The 24,265-nt window shown below is 40.2% G+C and overlaps 2 protein-coding genes and 1 long non-coding RNA gene across 5 annotated transcripts in view; 1 reads left to right on the forward strand and 2 right to left on the reverse strand.

The window, feature by feature from the left end:
* LOC122485538 overlaps positions 1-24,265 on the forward strand; it is a 116,313-nt gene that overhangs the window by 88,246 nt on the left and 3,802 nt on the right. The window lies entirely within an intron of this gene.
* On the reverse strand, positions 530-15,933 carry LOC122485525 (keratin-associated protein 4-6-like). 2 transcript variants are annotated; one of them, XM_043584405.1, is made up of 3 exons: positions 9,245-9,636; positions 5,697-5,701; positions 530-1,222 (listed from the first exon to the last, which is right to left on the reverse strand). In XM_043584405.1, exons 1-3 carry the CDS (start codon positions 9,555-9,557, stop codon positions 869-871), a joined length of 672 nt encoding a protein of 223 aa, XP_043440340.1. In that variant the 5' UTR covers positions 9,558-9,636; the 3' UTR covers positions 530-868. The 2 variants fall into 2 exon arrangements, with proteins under 2 accessions (XP_043440340.1, XP_043440339.1); XM_043584404.1 differs by lacking the exons at positions 530-1,222; positions 5,697-5,701 and adding an exon at positions 15,827-15,933 and having other exon boundaries at positions 8,604-9,518.
* Positions 14,979-22,507, reverse strand: LOC122485521 (keratin-associated protein 4-6-like). Of its 2 annotated transcripts, XM_043584399.1 has the most exons (2): positions 21,942-22,502; positions 14,979-15,440 (listed from the first exon to the last, which is right to left on the reverse strand). In XM_043584399.1, the coding sequence occupies exons 1-2, from the start codon at positions 22,427-22,429 to the stop codon at positions 15,284-15,286; spliced, it is 645 nt and encodes a 214-aa protein (XP_043440334.1). In that variant the 5' UTR covers positions 22,430-22,502; the 3' UTR covers positions 14,979-15,283. The 2 variants fall into 2 exon arrangements, with proteins under 2 accessions (XP_043440334.1, XP_043440335.1); XM_043584400.1 differs by lacking the exon at positions 14,979-15,440 and having other exon boundaries at positions 21,479-22,507.

The following is a 24,265-nucleotide window of genomic DNA, read 5'->3' on the forward strand; positions in this document are numbered from 1 at the left end:
ACAGATTGTAGCTAGACTTACTGTGGCAATCATTTCTTATAGTACACAAATATTGAATTATTGTGTACACCTGAAACTAATATGATGTTATATGTCAATTATATCTCAATAAAAAAACAAATTAAAATTTAAAAAATAAGAGCTAAAGACATGAATGAAATCTGCCCTAATTTAGGATATTAAGATGTATACATGTGCATATACATGTACACATGTGCCACTTTTGTTCTAATATTTTAAATGATCTATATTTCGTATATATAGCACTTATTCTCAAAGTGATTTCAACATGAGTGTTCTTCCTGTATCATCATGTAAAATATAGTTACCTAATACTAAGTAAAATGATCACGAAAACAATAAGGAACAATGCCAAAAAATTTTTATGTGTAGAAAAGTGTATTAGAAAGAGAAGCAACGAAACATAAAAAAAAATTTACTCTGTTAGAAAATCTATAACTGGATCCCTAGGTCTGAGGGTATAACTGAACCCCAGGTCAGAGGGTGTCAAATCAGTACTGCACAAAGGTTGCAGATAATATTCACTTTGTTAGGAAGGGTAATCTAGAGCCCTAAAATAATAAGGAAGAATGAGAAATTTGGAGGAGTGGGATTTTTTTTAGCTGATGGATCACATATTAATATTCATATTTGATGCCAATATTGAAAGGAAAAGATAGTCATGGAAGGAGCTTAACATGAACCAGAATGTGCTCGCAGAGCCAGTGGCACGTTGGTAGGTTCATTAGAATGGTGAGGCTCAACCTGTTGAATGATGTCAGTCAGATACCATGTGTCCCACAACACCAAAGAGTCTATATCTGAGGGGGCAGAAGTGAGTGGAGATAGTGGTCACAGGGCAGGGGGCTCAGCAGCAAGAGGAGGCACAGCACATGGGGCGGGGGCAGGTGGAGATGACACAGGTGGGGCGATAGCAAGTGGTGTGGCAGGAGACCCGGCCACAGACTGGGCGCAGGCAGCAGGAGGGGCAGCAGGAGGGGCGGCAGCAGCTGGAGCCACAGCAGCTGGAGCCACAGCAGTTGGAACCACAGCAAGAGGGGCGGCAGCAGCTAGAAATGCAGCAGGAGGGGCGGCAGCAGCTGGAGCCACAGCAGCTGGAGCCACAGCAGGAGGGGCGGCAGCAGCTGGACACACAGCAGCTGGGGTGGCAGCAGGTGGTCCTGCAGCAGGTGGTCTGGCAGCAGGTGGGGTGGCAGCAAGGCTGGCAGCAGCTGGAGCCACAGCAGCGGGAACCACAGCCCTGGTCAGAGCAGACGGAGCCACAACAGGAGCTGACCATGGTGTCAGAGGAAGGATTGGGGTTTCACTAATAGGTATGAGTGGGTTTCCACAAGGGTGGTTTCTTGAGTTTGAATGTCTCCTTACCTCTGTCCCCTTTTATACCCTGCTGAGGGTTACTATGACCATGTGCAGGACTCTTCTTGTTGTTTATCCTAATAGAAAATCAGTTAGTTTTAGTAAATTAGATAATTATGTTTATCTGGTGAATATTCCTATATATAGAAAAGGGCTCCACTTCCTTCTCCTGTTGTATTGTGAGCTATCTGATTTGGTTAAAATCAAGTGAATCAGCTCCCATATGTCTTCCCTTGTCTGATGTGTCTTCCAAAGTAGACCTATCCCATGACATTGTTTCATTGAATGTCACAAGTGTTAATTCTTCATTTATGTATTTAACTCCAGGATAATATGTTGAGAATGGATATTATGGTGACTAAATCTGCTGTCAAAGAGGTTAACAACAAGTCATATGAAATGCTGGTAGGAAAATAACATGAAAGAGGCATCCGGGAGGGGGGGACAGTCCCTAGTGTGCAGCGGGGAATACTGATTCATTTGGATTTTATGGATAGTCATTGAGGTATAAAGGATCCTAACAACATTTCTATCTCTTTTATCTTACTGAGTCTATTCAATTGAAAGTTCTAATGCAGTGTTTCACTACTTACAAATAGTAAAAAATCCATTGGCATGAATGGGTCCTTTTAAAAATTATTAAATTATTATTGACATGTTCTTCAGAGACAGGGTATCATAAGGGTGTATTTTTCCTCTTATTTTGATGGTTAAGCATACTCAACAGAATACGTATAATTGAATATTTTCTTGTATTCTGAGATTTTTTATCTCTCAGAAATATGTTTGAGGTGTTTTTCTTGATACAAATGAGATCTCAGGGGTTAAGCTTTAATCTGTGTCCTATCGGCACTTGAATAAGACAAACAAGACACATTATGTAGGGGTTTGGCAAGCATGTAGAACATTGTATGATAAATAAAAATTATGTATTTAAATTTATACATGTATGAAATGCGAGATAATACTAATGGTTACTATTTTTGAGTGCCTACTAGGTGTCAGGAATTTTCTGAGTCTTGTGTAATTGTTCTCTTGTTTATACTTCAGAAGGACTCTAGGAGGTGGACACAATTTTTCTTAATTCTTTAGACATGAAGTAATTGAGGTTTAGATAGAGTGATATCATACAGTCAGTAGGGAGTATGGTTCTCTTCTAGCATGTACAAAGAGGTATGAGGAATAATAATCCCATGTCATTTCTCATACTGTTTCATTTGTGTAAATGTGCTTTCTTCCTTGTCATTTCAGCAAACTTTTGCTCATACATAAATGTCTAGTCCAGATGCCAGCTCATCTCTAATATCTTTCTTGACATCTACCACATTCAAAACTAATCATTCATTCCCTTTTGCTCCAATATACTTGTGATCTAGGGTATCACACTCTAGCATAATTGGTTTATATCTCTTTTCTCCTAATCCTTCTATATACCCCATGATGTCAGAGAATGTCTTATTCACATACATAAACATGGTGCCTAGCAATTGCTCTCACTGAATGTTAGTTGCGTGAATGTGGGGTTAATTGAAAACATAGGGCATTTATTCGCCCTTTATCATGCTATAGATAATCTAGATGGATAGAGAAAAGAAAAAAGAGCATTCAGACAGTGGGGATCTGATTGAACAGGGGTTTATTTTTGACTGATGGACTAAATGACTTGTTTGGATGGTATGTATAGGAAGGTAAAGAAAAAGAATACTGCTACAATGAGGAGAATGCAAAGATATTCCTGAATTTCTACAAAGTAAGTAGATATTGTATCATCACACTATTGGGAGAAAGGTGTGAGCAAATATCTAGGTTTTAAAAATATTATTTGGCAGTGAGTGGGTAGAGTGATGGGAAGCAGGAAGAAAGTTCAAGTGGTGGTTGCACAATAGGGATGAGAGATGAATGCCTGTCTAGGTTGGTGGCAGTGGGAGCAGTAAACAAGATGGTGATGCAATAGCATTTCAAAGAGAGTCAACCAGGAGCACTTACAAAATGGGCAATAGAGGAGGGCACTTGTTAGGATGAGCACTGGGTGTTATATGTAAGTCAATTTGACAATAAAGTATATTAAAAAAATAAAACCTAAACAAACAAACAAAAAACAAAAATGAGCAATAGAGGTAACAGGAGACTTCATTGTTAAAGAAGACTCATGATTTAATATTTTTTAGTTAAGTTCTAATAGTGGAAAGGTAATCATTTGTAAAAACAAGAAAATGTATTTTAAAATCTTACCAGAGGGGCGACTGGGTGGCGCAGTCGGTTAAGTGTCTGACTTCAGCCAGGTCACGATCTCACGGTCCGTGAGTTCGAGCCCCGCGTCAGGCTCTGGGCTGATGGCTTGGAGCCTGGAGCCTGTTTCCGATTCTGTGTCTCCCTCTCTCTCTGCCCCTCCCCCGTTCATGCTCTGTCTCTCTCTGTCCCAAAAATAAATAAAAAACGTTGAAAAAAAAATTAAAAAAAAAAAATCTTACCAGAAACAAAGTCAAAAGACAAATGACTGAATGAGAAAAAAATACTTGTAATTTATACCAGAGTAAGTGACCTTACTATATGAAGTACTTGTAAAATTTGATTAGAGAAAAGGCAAAAACCTGAAAAAAAAATAAGATGAAAATCTTTCTTTATCATAAAAAGATGTCCAGTCTCATGCTTAAGAATAGAAATGAAGTTATACAGGATGCCACTTCTCACCTGTGAGAGTGTCAAAAATTCAAACATTGACAACACTCTCAAGTATCTAGAGATTATGTGGAAATTGCCATGCTCATACGTTTTTTAGTAAGATTTGGTGATAATTAGTGGCATTATTCTTTGACTCAGTTATCCTAATTGTATAAATTATTCAAAACGTACTCTGGCAAAACTATGAAAAGATGTTAGGCAAGATTATTCATAGCAGTGCTATTTGTAAAAACAAAACAACAGCAATAAGAACTAGACACAACCTGGGTGTCCTTCAGTAGGTAGTGGTGATTAAGCTATGGTGTATCCCCATAATGGAGCACTGTTCAGCTGTATAAAGGAATAAGGGATATCTCTATGCTACTGTGAAGTAATCTGCAGGATATATTGTTGAGATGACAAAGTAGACGGAGAGAAGGGTCTACAGTGTCTGTAGACACTACAATGTGTCTAAAAAAATAAGAGAACACATATAGAACATGTATTTGCTGGGGCTGCTGGGTGGCTCAGTCAGTTAAGCATCTGACTTTGGTTCAGGTCATGATTTCGTGGTTTGTGGGTTTCAGGCCCCGCATTGGGCTCTGTGCTGACAGTTCAGAGCCTAGAGTCTGCTTCAGATTCTGTGTCTCCCTTTCTCTGCCCCTCCCCTGCTTGTGCTCTATCTCTCAACAATAAATAAACATTAAAAAATTAAAAAAATAAAATGTATTTGCTTATATTACATTAATTTTTTAATATTAATGTATGTATATATAATGGAATATTATTCAGCCATAAAAAGGGATGAAATCTTGTCATTTGCAAGGACAAGGATGGAGGTAGAGAGTATTATGCTAAGCTAAATAAATCAGTCAGAGAAAGACAAATACCATATGATTTCACTCATGTGGAACTTAAGAAACAAAACAAATAAGCAGAAGGAAAAAAAAGAGACAAGTCTAGAAACAAACTCTTAACTATAGAGAATAAACTGATAGTTACTAGAGGGGATCGGGGGAGGGAAGATAGGCAAAATAAGGAGTGCACTTGTGATGAGCACAGGGTGATGTATGGAATTGCTGAATTGTATATTGTGCACCTGAAATTAATATAACACTGTATGTTAACTAATTGGAATGAAAATAAAAACTTAAAAAATACTATTTAGGAAATTAAAAGGTAAGCCACACACTGGAGAAAATACTTAAAGCATATATCCCACAAAGGATTTGTATATAGAACATATAAAGAACTCTTACTACTCAATGATAAGATAACCCAACAAAAAAATGGGCAAAATATTTGAATAGGCATTCACCAAAGAAAATATGTAGATGGAAAGTCAACCCGTGAAAGGAGTAATCATTAAGAAGGTTCACATTAAAACTACAGTGAGAATACCGTACACACTCTAGAATGGTTGACATTAACAAGACTGACCTTACCAAGTTGTTGGTGATAGCATGAAGCCATTGGAATTCTCACACAAGGAAGGGATATAAAATGGCACAGTCACTTTGTAAAACAGTTTGACAGTTTTTCAAAGAGTTAAAGATACACCTACTATATGACCTTGCCGTTCCACCTCAAAGTACTTACCCGAGAGAAGTAAAATCATATGAACGAAGGGAAAATAAAAAGAGACAAACCAAAAAAACAGACTCTTCATTATAGAGAACAGAAGGGAGGTGGGTGGGGGGGATGGGTGAAATAGTGCAGGGATTAAGAGTATACTTATCTTGATGGAAACTGTTGAATCACTGTATTGTATACTTGAAACTAATATAACACTGCATATTAACTGCACTGGAATTAAAATTAAAAAAATAAAGTTAAAATGATATGTCCATTCAAAGGCTTGTTCACAAATGTTCATGGAGACTTTATTTTTTAAGATAAAAAAAATCTAGGAACAACCGAACTGTCTGTCCACAGGTGAATGGATAAACAAATGTGGTGTCTCCATACAAGGAAAGACCTCTCAGTCATAAAAAGAAATGAACTAGTGATACACATAACAAAATGAATTTCAATATAATTATGCTGTGTGAGAAGCCAGGCAAGATAGAGTACACAATGGTAGGATTCCACGAAACTCTAGAAAATGGAAACAAACTTGAAGTGACACTGGATCTGTAGTTGTCTAGGGGTGGAGTATGGGAAGGAAATGCAGAGGGGGTGATAGATCTTCTTTATCTTGATGGTGGTGTTGATTACAGCAATATATATCAAAACATCAAATTGTACACTTAAATGCGATTTTAGTATGTCAGTTGGACCTTAATAAAGCTGAGAAGAAAAGAAAAAATAATGGAAGTATCAACCATAATTTAAGTTTATTTTTTGAGAGAGAGGGATTGGGGTGGAGAGCAGAAGCAGGGGAGGAACAGAGAGAGAGGGAGAGAGAGAAAATCCCAAGCAGGCTCTGCACTGGCAGCACAGAGCCTGATGTGGGGCTCAAACTTACAAACTGCGAGATCATGACCTCAGCCAAAATCAAGAGTCAGACGCTTAACCGACTAAGCCACCCAGGCACCCCTCAACCATAATTTTTTTTAAGGTTGACTCAGAGAAGGTAGAGGAGATAAAGTGGGAGAACAGAGGATTGAAGCTAAATTTTTGGAATATACTCTTTCTATAGGTTTGACTTTGGATTCATGTCAATATTTTACATAATTTTAAAACAAAATTAAAAATTTTAAATCTCAAAATTATTAAAACATGGCAATAGCAAAGGACCCTAACTGTATATGCAGGCATAAAAAGCAATTATTCCAAGATCAAAAATAAATAAAACAGCAGAAAAAGTCTTAAGTTTGATTTCAGTAACTATAGTGTTGGTAATGTTATTTTGAGACTGTTGGACAAACATAGAATAAAGAAAATGAGTAAATACATTGGTGTCACTAAGAACTGATACTTTTGCATAGAAGAAATGAGATTTATAAGTAAGATATATGAGTTTAAGTAAAACTCTGTAGTTCTCAGTAGAAACTAAAGACCTGGGTATCATTTAAATATATATTTTCTAGGGATTTAGTAGTAATGAACATCACATATTTCAATTTATGGTCTCAAATACTGTTTCTACCTAAAAGGAACTGGGGATCCTTGGAGAAATGACTGATTAGAAGTTGGGGGAAGGAAATACATAAACGAGTCTGCAATATCCTGTTATATGAAAAAGCAAGGAATTTTCAAAGACTACTAGATTCATGTCAAAAGGACTTGGAGGCCAACTCAAAGTTGTTTATTTGAGCATCAATAGAGGGATATAAACTGGAATGGATTGATTCACCATCAAGTCTATTGAAATCCATGAGTTCATATTAATGCAAATTTTTAAAAACAATAAAAAAAAACCTCTTTGGTCACTCTCAGAGGATGGAAACTGGGAAATAAAGGGAAAGAATCAAGCATTTATTTTGCCTCTCCTGTCCAGACTATTCCTTAGGACTACCAAATGTTGACGAGGGAAGTTTATTTTTATGGAATTATCCCAGCTAATAAATGGCAGGCAGAGGAATAATAGAATTGCAGTATCATGATTTTACTATGCCTAATGAATAATGGTCCTAGGCAATGATCATCAGTAGCTGCTTATATCAAAAAAAAAAAAAAAAAAAAAAGGAGACAACTGGACAATATGTGCCTCCTGATTGAAAAGCACACCACGATCTATGAAGCAGTTTTTGGGTCCTACAGATCTTTTGGGATATAAGTCTCCCATTAACAGGTTTGGCTATTGTCTGGGTGCGTTGTGTAACTTAACTGTAGTTACTGGTCTGTGACAAAATGAAGTGGGAGAAGGTAGTGAGAGGAGCTTGTGCTGTCTTCCAAGACTGAAATTTCTGCATCATTTTCAAGATGGAGGTGGCACTAAATGTCAACAAGGAAATTGGATCACCTCTCCAAGCCGAGAGGGTTCAGGGAAATTTGGGGGCTCAAGATCTTCAAATGCATCAATCCAGATGTCCCCATCTCATATCTCAGGGTCCCCATCTCTCCCAATTAGGGCCCTGACCCTGCCATGGCAGTACTGCCTAGACTGAGTGAACAACCACCTCTGGAGCTCTGTCTTTCCTGTGGTGATGTCCTAGCCTTGGTCTTCAGCTTTATCTGGCCTCTAACTGCAGGAGATGAGAGTCAGTCTCTGTGCTGCCAATGAAACTTCTGGCTTTTACATCTGTCCTTTAATCTCTGATTTATCACCCTCAGCCTTTCATTATGTTTTCCCAAATCGTCAGTTGCTCCCAGCAACATTCAACTTCACTCTCCTTATAATTACTATTAACTGCTTTCAGAGATATATAATATGGAAAAGATGTCCCAGGGAGCATTAATTGCCTACAGGTTTTCCAAAAAGGTTTTTCTCTGATGTTTATCCAAGAATTCCCTAGAATATGTCTTATCTAAGAACTGAAGAGATCTGTCAGTGAAACTGAAGCTGTGACTTTGTAAGATTGTAAGACTGACAAAGCCATGTTGTATGTCTTACATGTGTATGTACCGTATGGTTGTCCAGAGAGCATAGAACATCTTAAAGAAGAGTACCATCACACTGATTTTTCATATAGGAAAGAGGTGATTTATTTTGGCATAGAGTTATAACATAGGAAAATTGGGGGAATAAGAATTATAAAAGAGAATCCCTTGGACAATTAAATCCTTTGGACAATAAAAATCTGTAATGTAGAAATACTGAAATCAGACTTCAGCTCCCTGAGCTTGATGAGCTGGTGCCCAAAAGTTAAGGATATTTTAGGGAGAAGTGGTCACTACAACAATTGGTATTGTAAGAAAATTCACACTTGGATGAAAGGGAGAGATCCAGAAGCGGAATTTGGACTGAGGTTAGAATATGCTCACAGAGTCAGTGGGATGGTGGTAGGCTCATTGGAATAATGAGACCCAACTCAGTTGAGCAACATCAGCCCCATCCCATGTGTCCTGATGGTCAGCAGAAAAGGAGGGGCTACATCTGTGGGGCAGAGGTAGGCGGAGATGGTGGTCACCGAGAAGGGGGCTCAGCAGCAAGAGGAGGCACAGCACATGGGGCGGGGGCAGGTGGAGATGACACAGGTGGGGCGATAGCAAGTGGTGTGGCAGGAGACCCGGCCACAGACTGGGCGCAGGCAGCAGGAGGGGCAGCAGGAGGGGCGGCAGCAGCTGGAGCCACAGCAGCTGGAGCCACAGCAGTTGGAACCACAGCAAGAGGGGCGGCAGCAGCTAGAAATGCAGCAGGAGGGGCGGCAGCAGCTGGAGCCACAGCAGCTGGAACCACAGCAGGAGGGGCGGCAGCAGCTAGAGATGCAGCAGCTGGGCCTGCAGCAGCTGGAGCCACAGCAGCTGGAGCCACAGCAGGAGGGGCGGCAGCAGCTGGACACACAGCAGGTGGGCCGGCAGCAGGTGGTCCTGCAGCAGGTGGTCTGGCAGCAGGTGGGGCGGCAGCAAGGCTGGCAGCAGCTGGAGCCACAGCCCTGGTCAGAGCAGACGGAGCCACAACAGGAGCTGACCATGGTGTCAGAGGAAGGATTGGGGTTTCACCAGTAGGTATGAGTGGGTTTCCACAAGGGTGGTTTCTTGAGTTTGAATGTCTCCTTACCTCTGTCCCCTTTTATACCCTGCTGAGTAGCTGACATTACCATGAGCAACACTCTTGTTTTTCCTACCAGGAAATCAATTAGTATTACTAAGTTAATAATTATGTTTATCAGGTTAAATATGCTGATATCTAAGAAAAACATCATTTCTCTTTTTCTGCAGTGTTGTGATTCATTGAATCTTGTTAAGCCACATGAAACCACTTTTGCATTTTTTTCCTAATGTGTCTTCGAAGTTGGAACTTTCATATGATATTCTGTTACTGAGTTTTTCCGTGTCCTGTTTTCATGTGCGACTCCACAGTCATATTTTGTTTTATTATTTTAATTCCAGTATAGTTAACATATTAGTTTCAGTTGTACAATATAGTGAGTTAGCAGTTCTGTACATCACCCAGCGCTCATCACAAGTGCACTCTTAATCGCCATGGCCCGTTTCACCCAATGATGAGTTTTTCCTCCTATTTCCTTACCAGTACTCCACCTGACAGTGGCATGCATTTTTTTCACTTTGACAAAAAGAAAAAAAAAAGATGGGGTGGGGAGGGGAGAGACTTGATGTTGTGATAGCTATCTTCAAAATGTGCTCCTGGATTTAATTCTTTTTTTCCCATGTCTTATTTTGAGGATGGCTATCACAATGCCAAGTCTGTCTCTCTGTCTGTCCTGTCTTTCTCTCTCTCTCTCTCTCTTTGGTCAAAGTGGGAAAATGCATGCCATTGTCAGGTGGAGTACTGATAAGGAAATAGGAGGAAAGACTCATCACTGAGGATGCTTATGTACAATGGATAGGGAGGGCTGGACTGTTTCCTGGTGGATTGGAGAGTCCGGGTGTCACAAAAGACATTCCAATCTCATGTGATGATTCTACCTCAAGACTAAGCTTTCACCCATTCCTTTTTGATGAAAGAACCATTTTCAGAAATGAACTTTTTCCTTCAGGAATCTTCTCCACATATGCTAAAAGTGAGGGGGTTTGAGCTATCTTTTGATTGGCCAACATATGCAATGGATTCTGCATTACATTGGAGTTTTTATTTAAAGCATCTTTTTCTTGTGCTCTTTCAATAATTCAAATTCAAGTCTTTCTCCTTAAAGAGGATATAAACAGATAAGACTTGTTTGTCCTGCAGGCATTCAAATACGCTATATTGAAAGGCAAGATTTTGGCAGATACTCAAAGCATCAAAGAAATTAGTGTCCAAAACAATCATTATGTATTTAGGATTCACGTACTTACAGTGAAAAATGAGATACTACAGGGAGGTACTATTTGTGAGTGTTTGCCGTGTGCCAGATGGTCTGCTGAATGCTTTGTAATTATTATGTTGATTTTTCTTCTCCAAGAACCCAGGAGGCACTCATCATTCTCTAAGAGTTCACATAGACTTGTGTTAAGGTTATTAAGTTACAGTGTAAACAATACTAATTCCATACCTTTGATTGTGCTGTTACACCTCCTTAGAAGTTCATTCTCCCCTATCAACTCAGCAATTTCTTGTTCTCGAAGTTCCAGCCCAGATGGCTCCTCCTCTCTTATGTTTGCTTTGACTTTTTTTTTAAACTTCATCTGCTCCTCCTTTATGCTTGCTATCACATTGTGGAACCCTCAAACTTCGCACATCTACTGTAACCTGAATGTGATTCTCTGTCTCCAGCTGGATGGTAAACACCTGAAGTGGACACTTGAACTGTAGGTTTCTTTTCATCATGCATGGAACAGAGCATGTCATCAGTGGCTTAAAAAAAACATCTCTAGGAATCACTTTTTAAATTTAAATGTTTTGCAATTCTGTAAAGTATTTATGGTACCAAAATAAATTCTACAAAGTGAGGCATGTTTAAGGAAGTCCTGCTATTTATTTCTATTCCTTCCCCCCCCCTTAGAGAATCATTTTTATAATCTAAGGTTTTCCCTCTCATTGCTATTTTAAATGCAAGTGTGTTTGCATTTGCATAGTTGTATCTCCTTTGTTTCTTTTTTTTTCTTTTTTTAATGTTTATTTATTTTTGAGACAGAGGGAGACAGAGCATGAACGGGGAAGGGGGCAGAGAGAGAGGGAGACACAGAATCTGAAGTAGGTTCCAGGCTCTGAGCTGTCAGCACAGAGCCTGATGCGGGGCTCGAACCCACGAACCGTGAGATCATGACCTGAGCCGAAGTTGGACGCTTATTAACCAACTGAGCCACCCAGGCGCCCCGAATCTCCTTTGTTTCTTAAACGGTTGTACACTGATAGGCTTAGCTCCAACTTGCTTTTGCTTCACTTAACAATTTATCTCAGATTATTTCAGAGTAGTAGGTACGTTCTGATGGTCTTCATTTCATTTTCAGCCACAAAGTATCCCATTCTGTTGCCATAATAAGATTTATTTAGCCAGTCCCTTATTGATGGGCATGTGGGTTGTTTTCAGGCTTTCACTATTAAAATAATACTGTGCACTTGAAAACAGGAAGTGTCTTTTTTATCTTGGGGGTTGTGAATTTGATGCGTATCTGTAAGATCTACCTTATTAATTACCTATAGTTATTTTCACATTGATTGATTTTTCTTCACGTGTTCTCTCTTTAAGTACACAGTGTGTTAGTCTTTGATGATTGGACTGTGTCTTTTTTACTCTGGCATTGCCTTCTTTTTCTGAAACTTAGCTTTGTAGTTATATTTTCATTGTAGCCTTTACCATAGTAAAGTTATCCCACTTTGTCTCCTCTAATGCTTTTTGGTATAAATCTAATTTGTTTGGTATTAAAATTGCAGCTTTTATATCTTCATTTTTCAAAATTGCTTTAGAAATTCTAGGTTCTTTATGTTGCCACATAAATTTTAAAAATCAGCTTCTAAGCATCTATTAAAAAGTCTCCTGAAATTTTGATTGGTATTGCATTGAAATTTTGGATCGACTGCAGGAGAATCAACATTTTTCCCCTTTTCAGCTGTGCTTAATATATATTTAATTCATCCATTGACTTGTTAATTTCAATGATGCTGTCTTTCATTTATTTTTTATAATTAAAAAATTCATTTTATTCAATTATTTATTTAAATTCAAGTTTAATAACATACAGTGTAGTATTGGTTTCAGGAGGAGAACCCAGTGATTCATCACTTAACGTGTAACATCCAGTGCTCATCACAACAAGTGCCCTCCCAACAGATGCCCATGACCCATTTAGCCCATCCCCCAACCCACCTCCTCTCCAACAACCCTGTTTGTTCTCTGTTTTTAGTAACAAAAACATGGAAGAGCTCTTCCCACAGCTGCATAACTTTACAAAGAGAAATTAGAGAAGGTCTAGATAAATGGAGATACATGTCACGTCCCTGGATTGGAAGGAGGAACCTCCTTCCAGAACTCTTCCATATTTTTGTTACTTTTTTGTCTCAGCATCTTATGTTGTTGATACTTTTGAAAAGTGAATTGTTCTTATTTAATTTTAATTCCATAATCATTGATAGTATATAAAATACAATTAATAAGAAATAAAATTACTATCTTTTTTTAATGTTTAGTTTTTGAGAGAGAGAGACAGAGTGTGAGTGGGGGAGGGGCAGAGAGAGAGAGAGCCAAAGCAGGCTCCAAGCTCCAAGCTGTCAGCACAGAGCCTGATGCGGGGCTTGAACTCATGAACTGTGAGATCATGAGCTGAGCCGAAATCGGATGCTTAACCGACTGAGCCATGCAGGCACCCCAAAATAAAATTATTTTTTAATGTTTATTTATTTTTGCAAGAGAGAGAATGTGTGTGCAGGTGGGGGAGAGGCAGAAAGAGAGGGAGAGGAGAGAGAATCACAAGCAGGCCCTATGCTGTTATCACAGAGCCCGATGTGGGGCTCAGTATCACAAACTGTGAGATCATGACCTGAACCAAAATCAAGAGTTGGACATTTAACCAACTGAGCCACCCAGGCACCCCTAAAATAAAGTTAATTTATACTGATAGAAATCTTATGTCCTCGTCAAATTTACTTGCTAGGTTCAGGAATTGTTGTAGTATGGGAGCCCAACCTCCTGTCAGTTCCCACCCCAAGTGAGTAACTGATGATCAGCTCCATTCTGTTCCTCATCCGTGAGCCTGTCCCTCTATCTTCCTCTCCTAACCGGATGGCTTTAGTGTGGCTCTAGGTTTGAAGGGTGGGGTACATCATTAGTAAAACTGTCCTTTTGGGAATCATGTTCCCATTTGTATTACAAATATTTTCATCTAAAGAGGGGCTTCGAAGCCCAGTCTTATTTGGAAAAATAAAAGTACAGAGAAAAGATACTGTGTAGAAACCTGAGCGGGCAATGTATAGAAAAACATTTAAAAGTAAATACATCAACTTTATTAGAATATCTGCTCCATTACTATAGACAGTTTTCTGTGTGTTGGTCTCTGACATTACTCTAGTGTCTTTTTAAAAAAAAAATATTTTTATTTATTTTTGAGAGAAAGATGGAGGAGCAGAGAGAGGGGGTGACAGAGTTTCTGAAGCAGGCTCTGCACTGACAACAGAGAGCCTGATGGAGGACTTGAACTCACAAACCATGAGACCATGACCTGAGTTGAAATTGGACACTTAACCGACTGAGCCACTCAGGCACCCCTCTAGTATCTTTAGCAGTGCCTCCCATGTAATAAATGCTTGATAAATACTATTTGGATGAGTGAATGAAGAAATTGGCATTTGGAAGGGTCAGGGAAAGCAGACCCACTTTTCAGTGAAAGCACTGGGCCCCTGTTTCTCCATGGAAGCAACTGACAGGAACTCAGGAATACCCTCTTATGTGGTCATACAGTCTGTAATTCGCCGCAGTTTTCACCAAACACATCATCTTATCAAGGGCGTGCTTTACTCATCTAAGTTACCTGCCTGTCCCTTGAATGCATGAGGATCTGAAATTTGTCTATCAATAGAAAAATGAGAAATGGCTGAGGTCCTGTTGCAAATCGAGTCAAAGTCAGTGTGCATTTGATTAGCTGCATGGATGACACTAGTGTCATCGAGTAAAAGTCTGCATACAAACTTACATACTGTGCCAAACAACATGTTGCACAGCTACAGTGACTGGTGTGATTCATGAAACATGTATTGTGTTCTTTTCACTTTTACGTACTTAACAGTCTACCAAATTTCTGTTTTTCATGTTGTCATTTTCCTAGGACAGGTTCATAGTTAGGTGATTTGCTTAGGAAATAAGGAAGCATGTAAGAAAGAATCAGGGAGTGAATAATGGAACCTGACTCTTACTGAGAGGTGTCAAGACCATGTTGTGTATCCTGCAGGTAGGTGTAGGTCAAATACACTTGCCTATGAGCTGAAGACAAAATCTGGAAGGAGCATCAATCACACTGAATTGTTAATGCAGGGAAGTATAACTTTATTTTGGTACAGAAATATATAAGGTTACAGAGAAGGCCCAGAAAAGGGAAGTTATGAGAATGTCACCAATTGTCAAACTGAAGGATAAAATCTGTTATTGCGTAAGTGCTCTGGGCCATATCCATCTTCTTCAACAGCATGGCGTGGTTCTTCAGTAGAATCAAGGCCCAATTCAGTTGAGCAACATCATTTCTACTTCATGTGTCCTAGCAGCAGAAAAGGAGGGGCTACATCTGTGGGGCAGAGGTAGGCGGAGATGGTGGTCACCGAGAAGGGGGCTCAGCAGCAAGAGGAGGCACAGCACATGGGGCGGGGGCAGGTGGAGATGACACAGGTGGGGCGATAGCAAGTGGTGTGGCAGGAGACCCGGCCACAGACTGGGCGCAGGCAGCAGGAGGGGCAGCAGGAGGGGCGGCAGCAGCTGGAGCCACAGCAGTTGGAACCACAGCAAGAGGGGCGGCAGCAGCTAGAAATGCAGCAGGAGGGGCGGCAGCAGCTGGAGCCACAGCAGCTGGAGCCACAGCAGCTGGGGCGGCAGCAGGTGGTCTGGCAGCAAGAGGGGCGGCAGCAGCTAGAGGTGCAGCAGCTGGGCCTGCAGCAGCTGGAGCCACAGCAGCTGGAACCACAGCAGGAGGGGCGGCAGCAGCTAGAGATGCAGCAGCTGGGCCTGCAGCAGCTGGAGCCACAGCAGCTGGAGCCACAGCAGGAGGGGCGGCAGCAGCTGGACACACAGCAGGTGGGCCGGCAGCAGGTGGTCCTGCAGCAGGTGGTCTGGCAGCAGGTGGGGCGGCAGCAAGGCTGGCAGCAGCTGGAGCCACAGCCCTGGTCAGAGCAGACAGAGCCACAACAGGAGTTGACCATGGTGTCAGAGGGTGGAGGTTCTGGGTGGGTTTCCAAGAGAGTGAGGATCTCGAGTTTGGGAGTCTCCTTGCCACATGGCCCCTTTTATACCCCCCTGAGGTACTTCTGTGGTTAGGAAAAGACTATTTCCTTCTTATTGTTTATATGACTGCAAATGCAATTAGTAAATTAGATCATTATATTTTTCTAGGAAAAACTCCCAATATGTAGAAAATAGCTCTTTGCCTTTTCTCAAGTTCCTGAGTTCTCATGTGAATCACTTCTTATTTCTTCTTTTGTTTGCAGTGTCACAAGACTTTAATTTCTGGGTATCATGTGACACAGGTGGGTCCCTATGTCTTCTCTGTTACTCACCTTGACATGATTGTGGGAGAGCTTCTGAAGGAGTATGATCTCTAGTGGAAAATTAATGTTTCAGTAGATGGAATGCTGGTAGCAAAAAAAGGGAAGTGAGCTTCTCTTTGAGTGTAAGAAATGAGGAAGCTTTTGATTTGTCGTGTTTATTGTGGGTGATCATCGGGTTAACGAAATTCCTACAGGATTCCAGGCTGTGTTCTCATCACTCTGATGTTCTGTGAAACAGTTAGCAGCAACTCCAGGCTTTTAAATAGCAAAGAGTCATGTGAGGTTGATCAGAGTTGATCAGAAATGTCCTCTGGGCTGATAGTTTTTGATCTGTTGACAGCATAGCCCACCATTTTCCCCAAGGGGCTCGAAACCTTTTCCCCAAGTCTTCCCACTGGTTGAATGAGTCCTCTGGTCATGCCCATCGAGCTGAGCCATGGGTTGCCGCTCTATATCCACCCCTCTCCCCATATGAGCTGTGGCAAGACCAACATTGGTAAGACGTGAAAAGGAAACAATCTTTGGAAGGAGTGCAGGAGAAGTTGAAATGTTGCTTAGCATTGTCTTGGATAGGGAAGAAGTGGAGAGTTAAAAATCAAAGAAAAGAGGCGCCTGAGTAGCTCAGTCGGTTAAGCAGCCGACTTTGGCTCAGGTCATGATCTCGCGGTCCGTGAGTTCGAGCCCCGCGTCGGGCTCTGTGCTGACTGCTCAGAGCCTGGAGCCTATTTCAGATAATGTGTCTCCCTCTTTCTCTGACCCTCCCCTGTTCATGCTCTCTCTCTGTCTCAAAAATAAATAAATGTTAAAAAAAATTTAAAAAAAATAAAAGAAAAAACAAAATAGTCTCTGCAGAAAGGTTTTTATATTTTGCATCTTTTATATTTTAATGTTTATTTATTTTGAGACACAGAGACAGAGCATGAACGGGGGAGGGTCAGAGAGAGGGAGACACAGAATTTGAAACAGGCTCCAGGCTCTGAGCTGTCAGCACAGAGCCCGACGCGGGGCTCGAACTCACGGACCGTGAGATCATGACCTGAGCTGAAGTCGGACGCTTAACCGACTGAGCCACCCAGGCGCCCCTACATCTTTTATATTTTAAAATTTCATTTAAACATTTCGAGTATCTCTTTTTTTTTTTCCCACGTGTATTCCTCCCACCTTTCTTCTCAGTTTACAGGTTCCCTCCTTGAAGGCAGCCAGTTTCCAGCTTTTTTTGTTGCTTAACACATAAGAAACAAATAAGAAGACTTACCCATTTCTTTCATTTATACAAATGGTAGCCTATCAGTCGTGGTCATCCTCCTTGGCGGTTTTCACATGAAGCATTCAGATAACGTATACACTGCTTGCCATTCTTTTTCTTTTACAGTAGCATCGTATTCTGATTATGAAGGTACTGTAATGTATTGAGTCAGTCTCCCACTGTTGGATATTTACTTTGCTTTTAGTCTTTTGAGATTACTTACAATGCTACAACGAATAAGCCTGATCATACATGATTTCACATGTGTGAGTGTTTTCTATAGAATAAACTCTTCTGGAAATAGAATAGCTGGATCAGAGTATACATTTGTTTATAATGTTTGTTAGATAATGACAACTTCAACTTCCTTAGGGATTATACCAGTGTACCCATCTACCAGCAATGTGTGAATGTTTGGCTTTCCCTATTTTTATTAATGCAGTGATACACAGGACCTACAAGTACATAGATACATGTACAGAGATGTGTAGTTATGCATGTAGACACCTATCTATCTATCTTTCTATCTATCTATCTATCTATCTATCTATCTATCTATCTTATCTGTCATCAGTCTTGGTCAATATGAGATACGTAGGTGATTTTTTTTTCTTTCTCAAATTTTTATTTAAATTCTAGTTAGGTAACATATAATGTAATATTGGCTTCAGGAGTAGAATTTAGTGATTCATCACTTACATATGACGCCCAGTGCTCATCGCAACAAGTGCCCTCCTTAATACCCATCACTTATTCAGCCCATCCTCCACCTAGCCCCCTCTATATGTGATTTTAATTTGCACTTTTCTTATTGTGAGATTGAGCAGCTCTTCAGATGTTTAAGGCTAGTGGTATTGCCTTTTCTGTAAGGAAAAATTACAGAAATTATATAGAAAAAATTATAGAAATTTTCTATATTGTCTGTAATTCATGTTTTTCTACTGGGTTTAACCTTTATACATTGATTTTTACAGGAACTCTTTGTATATTATAAAAATTAGCCTTTGTATGTGATGTGAATTTCAAATATTTTTCCTAGTTTGTCTTTTTTCTTTGACTTTGCTTATGTGGTTTTTGCCATACAGACATTTACTTCTGATATAGTCAAATTTATTAATCTTTTATACTTTTATACTTAATCTTTTATACTTCTGGGTTGGTGTCATACTTTGAAAGTCCTTTCTGATTGTGTAGACATTATCTCATAATTTCTTTTGTCCAGAGTTTCATGTTTTATTTTCAAATATTTACTCTATCAGAAATTTATGCAGCTATAAAATATGAGGTTTAAATGTTTTAAAATCTGATAATCTGATATGACCATAACCTGCCACACTTACTAAGTAATAATTTTTTCCCCTACTGATTTAAAATGGCAACTTTTCTTACACTAAATTTCCTTACATATTTGGGTCTATTCCTAGACTTGCTTTTTCAAACTCACTGATGATTTTTTCATGCATGAATGCCACAGTTATCAATGCAAAGTATTAACTTGATCTTAATAGTTATCAAGTCCAAGCCAACCTCATTAGATTATGGCAATATGCTAGTGAACTCAAACATTTGTGTAGCAAAACAGTAAATACGTACTCGATGCCTTGCCATGAGAATGTAAATTGCACCTGGCAGAACCTTGAAACTGATGTGGAAAAGAACGCATTAGCCAAGTCTGGGATGGTATTACCAGTCTTGATAGGCTTGTTTTGCCTCCTGTAAAGTTTGTTTATATTAGTTACAACTGAAGCAATCAGAGGAAGATGCTGTGTAATCACCAAGAGTCTGCTGTTAACCTCCAGGAGCTGTCTTCCCATACACTGGCCAGACAGGTCTGTTAACAGTGTTTGTGAGAATTAAAACTCTCGCTCAGGGGTGCCTGGGTGGCTCAGTTGGTTGAGCGTCTGACTTCAGCTCAGGTCATGATCTTAGGGTTACTGAATTTGAGCCCTGCATTGGGCTCTCTGCTGTCACTGCAGCTTCAGATCCTCTGTCTCCCTCTCTCTCTCTGTCCCTCCCCTGCTTGTGAGCTCTCTCACAAGCAAACAAACAAACCCTCTTGCCTCAGCTGTTTCCTTCATCAGAACAGTCATTTCTTGTTGCTCTTCTGGAATTCTATATTGCTTAGAATTTGCTACCTAGGAGGGCTTGAGCAATTCCAGTGGTACGTATTTAACGTGGCCAAATAAAACAGGATGGAGGGCAGACTTAGTCCATGCTCCATTCATTTAAGATCATCCCAACTCTGTGTTCAGGTAAAGTCAGTGGGACCACAGAATAACCACTCAGTAACACTTTCCCATTCACAACTGTTTCTATCTTGAGTTTTTCTACCACAATATCTCTGGTATCACTTTTGGTTCTCTAGGAGCATTGTAACTCTCCCTGATGGAAATCACTGTCCACTGAGTGCCTGTATGAGTAATCCTAAGAAGTTTGGCATGCTGCCCTTTGACTCCTTCACCCAAATTCTCACATAGTTCTTAAGATATAGGGCACCTGCTCCTTGCTATTATGAGCCCTGGGTACTGAACTTTTCCTTGTTACTTCCCCTGAACTCTATCCACACTTTTGTAAATAGTCTTTTTATTACACAGTTTTAGAATGCTGTCTTGTTTCTGCTGTGACCCAGTTCTTGTTATAAAAATGGGAAATTATAAGTCTCATATACTTTAATACTGAAAAAAGCAGTATAAAACATTCTTTGATTTAGCTCTAGCTAATAAAGTGTAATGTTGAAACCAGAGCCTGAATCCTATAATTAGTAGTTATCAAAGAGGAATATATAGGAGGATAAAAAATTGGTTAACTCTACTGTGTGAATAGACAGGGCTGTATTCTATAGAAACATTTCAAAGTAAGTTGAAAAAGTGAAGCTGAAAATATCTATAGGACATTTCTGTAATATACTAAGAACAAAATACCCAACGTGTGTTGGGGTGAACCCCATTTGATATCAACTCCTATCTGGTTTGTCTCTTATACCTTATAACTTTTTTTTTAATTTTAGAAATTATAATTAACCCTTAATTATACTTGTTAAGGTTTTGGGAAATGTAACACAGCTACTAGATAAAACTGGTATATGTAAAATTTGAATTTAAAATATTTTTACTATACTCCAGATTGTGAACCAAAAGTTATGGACCCTTATATCTGCATAAACAGACATTTTTGTGTATATTGTGACACATTATCTCAGCTAAGGAGGCTGATTCTTACCTGAGTCTGGGTGCTGGGGAAAATAGCCTCTGCATATTCTCTTAAGTAAAACCAGGCAAGGTGATAAAAGCCCAAAGTGAAAAAAAAAATCATCAAGGAGATGAGAAACTTCAATAACATGAAAATTTTCATGAGACTGGAGAAAATACGGAGTTTCAGTCTAGAAATACTAAAATGTGAGCAACTATTAGTGAAAAATTTTAAATTTTTTATGGAAAAGTTGCCATGGACTTCATAATTTTCTAGAAATCTGGATTTAGAAGGTATACTTCATTTCCTAAAAGAGATTTTTTATGCTTAGAGTGGAAAAGAGGAAGGAAGGAAGAGGAGGGAAAGAGGGAGGAGAAAGTACTTGAGTTAGGCAGAGCACCCAAAATTTGCACAATCAGTAATGGAACATACTAGAAGTGGAAATATAGTCAAGGGAAATTTAAGTGACTAGGGTTTCAAGAAAAATAACCAAAAAAAAAAAAAGATATTTATTGACAGCTGACATTATGTACCCCACTCTGCTAACTGTAGTGTATACATGGATTATGTCTTTGAACCTTTGAAGAACATTATATATTGTCCTCATTTCTCAGAGAAGGCAAACCGAGGCTCGGAGAGGTTATGCAATGTTGCCCATATCATACAATGAATGCCTACTAGAGTCTTGATTCCAATATAAGTAACTGCTCTTGAACACATTCTCCTGCATTTGAAGCAAGATGGGCTTTGGTGTGAGGTGATAGCTAAGGACATAGACACATACACGCATGCACACACACATGTACATGCCAAATCATTAACAGATCAGGAGATTTTAGTATTGGGGAAATGGCTGTTTATTAAGAACACATGAAAACAATGCCATGTAAGATCATCACAATCAGTGTATACGTAGGATGAAGATATTACTGGCCTAAAAATGGATGTATCAGATAAAAATCATTTGACAATTGGTTTAATCTATTATTTCCTAGAACTGAATGCCAACTCTAAATGCCAAATCAGAAGATGAAGAGTTGGCAGCTGAGAGTCCATCCCCCAGTCACTGGCTGGCTCTAACACATTTTATGTGACTTGTGGAGACATCCCTATGTCATAAAGATTATAGGCAGAGAGATTCAGCAGCAAGAGGAGGCACAGCACATGGGGCGGGGGCAGGTGGAGATGACACAGGTGGGGCGATAGCAAGTGGTGTGGCAGGAGACCCGGCCACAGACTGGGCGCAGGCAGCAGGAGGGGCAGCAGGAGGGGTGGCAGCAGCTGGAGCCACAGCAGCTGGAGCCACAGCAGTTGGAACCACAGCAAGAGGGACGGCAGCAGCTAGAAATGCAGCAGGAGGGGCGGCAGCAGCTGGAGCCACAGCAGCTGGAACCACAGCAGGAGGGGCGGCAGCAGCTAGAGATGCAGCAGCTGGGCCTGCAGCAGCTGGAGCCACAGCAGCTGGAGCCACAGCAGGAGGGGCGGCAGCAGCTGGACACACAGCAGGTGGGCCGGCAGCAAGTGGTCCTGCAGCAGGTGGTCTGGCAGCAGGAGGGGCGGCAGCAGCTAGAGATGCAGCAGCTGGGCCTGCAGCAGCTGGAGCCACAGCAATTAGAGCCACAGCAGCTGGAGCCACAGCAGGAGGGGCGGCAGCAGCTGGACACACAGCAGCTGGGGCGGCAGCAGGTGGTCCTGCAGCAGGTGGTCTGGCAGCAGGTGGGGCGGCAGCAAGGCTGGCAGCAGCTGGAGCCACAGCAGCTGGAACCACAACAGGAGTTGACCATGGTGTCAGAGGGTGAAGGTTCTGGGATGGTTTTCAGGAGAGTGAGGGGCTTGAGTTTGAAGTCTCCTTGTGCCATGTCCCCTTATATATGCCCTGAACAGGGTGATTTGTCAACACATCTTCCTTGTTTTTGTTTATCTAATAATTAAGTAATTATCACAGTACACAATAATGTTTGTCTATGTAATCGTTTAAACTTGTGGGAAACAAATTTTCTTTTCTAGATGTGATAAGTTCTATCTGGTCTGCTTTTCCTCCTGACTCATACCTGCTAGCATCTTCCAGACCACACTCTCCTCATCTTCCTTGACAGTGGGCTGTCATGTGATAGGTGGCATTTACAGTTACATTTCTTCCTGTCCCATTTCTTCTAGCAGTGATAGGATCAAGGCAGTTATATTTCTGGTTCTGCGTTTCTTCCAATGATCAGTTGGGAAGAAATCCCATCTGCGTAGTGTGGCATGGGACAAGAGGAAGAAGCTCTCTTTTGTGGGTCATTTTTGAACAATGAGGAAGGAGACAACTCTATGTGTGTATGACATTGCTGATTTCTGTGCCACTGGAATGGATTTTCTTGGATGTTTCTCCCTTTGGATCTTGTCCTCTGCCCCAAAACCGTGGCAGACAATTATCTGTGTGGTCCGCATCACTGCCATGTCCCATCGCTCATTACGTTGTTACTTTGCTGTCATATATATTTGTGTTGTTTTTTCCAGTTGGTCTTTAGATTCTGGAAGACATAGCCTCATTTTTATTCTTATCTCATTCTTAATTAAAATATTCTTCAATGGAGAAAAAATGGGCCCAATAATCAAAATGTGCCTCTCCTCAGAATTTACCTCTATAGCTGGGAAATCTATGGCACACATCTTTTTCCATCCACTTGAAATGTGAATGGATTTTAGTCAATTTAACTTAATTTAGTTACCATTTCTACTTATCCTCTATTTAGTGATGGTTTAACCTGAGCATGCAGCAAATCATCTGAAGGGCTTATTAAACATGGTTGGGACAAATCCCAGAGATTCTACCTTAGAGTGGAGCCTGAGGTTTGGCATTTCTAGCAAGTACCCAGATGGATGTTGATGCTGAAGACCCAAGGACCACACTTGGAGATACTCCTTTGTTCTGTTCATTCAGGCTTTGAGGAAGTGCCTCTATCAAGTTCCAGCCTGCTTATAAAGCAGATTTGTTGAGTGGGTAATCCAAGATACACATGTTGCCAGTTCCTGGGGTGACAAATATGGTTTAGGGTCTTCTCCTTGGGAATTTACAGATTACTGTGAAGATCATACGTGCGTATGCACACCCATCCCCCCCCCGCCCCCTCCCCCATACAACTGTGCAACATCAAAGGAACTCATAGTAGTATAATTTAACTAAAAGAAGAGTGTCTAAGACAAATTAGCCAAGGTGACAGTTTGGTAAAGACATAGATTTATTCATAAATAAATAATTCTAGTTACTGTTTCTTACTTACTTTGTATGATTTGTTTTACACTTTAGGTAAATTTTACATACTCTGAAAGGTACAGATTCTAAGTGTACTATTTGATGAGTTTTGACGAATGGATACACATCCATGTAATCCCCATCCCTATAAGATATAGAACGTTTCCATTATATCAGAAAGTTCCCACATATCACTTTAGTAAAACTCCCCGCCACCATAGAGACAATTGTTTTAGTATTTTTTTTTCACTGTAGATTTGTTTTGATGTAGGGCTTCAAACATGATATATAGCATCATTTCTTTTCTGTATGGCACAATTTACTTGGCATGTGAATATTATTAATGTTGATACTTGTATCACTAGTTCATTCAGAGCTGTAGTGA

This window comes from Prionailurus bengalensis, chromosome E1 (genome assembly GCF_016509475.1).
Source record: "Prionailurus bengalensis isolate Pbe53 chromosome E1, Fcat_Pben_1.1_paternal_pri, whole genome shotgun sequence".
Lineage (NCBI taxonomy): Eukaryota > Metazoa > Chordata > Mammalia > Carnivora > Felidae > Prionailurus > Prionailurus bengalensis.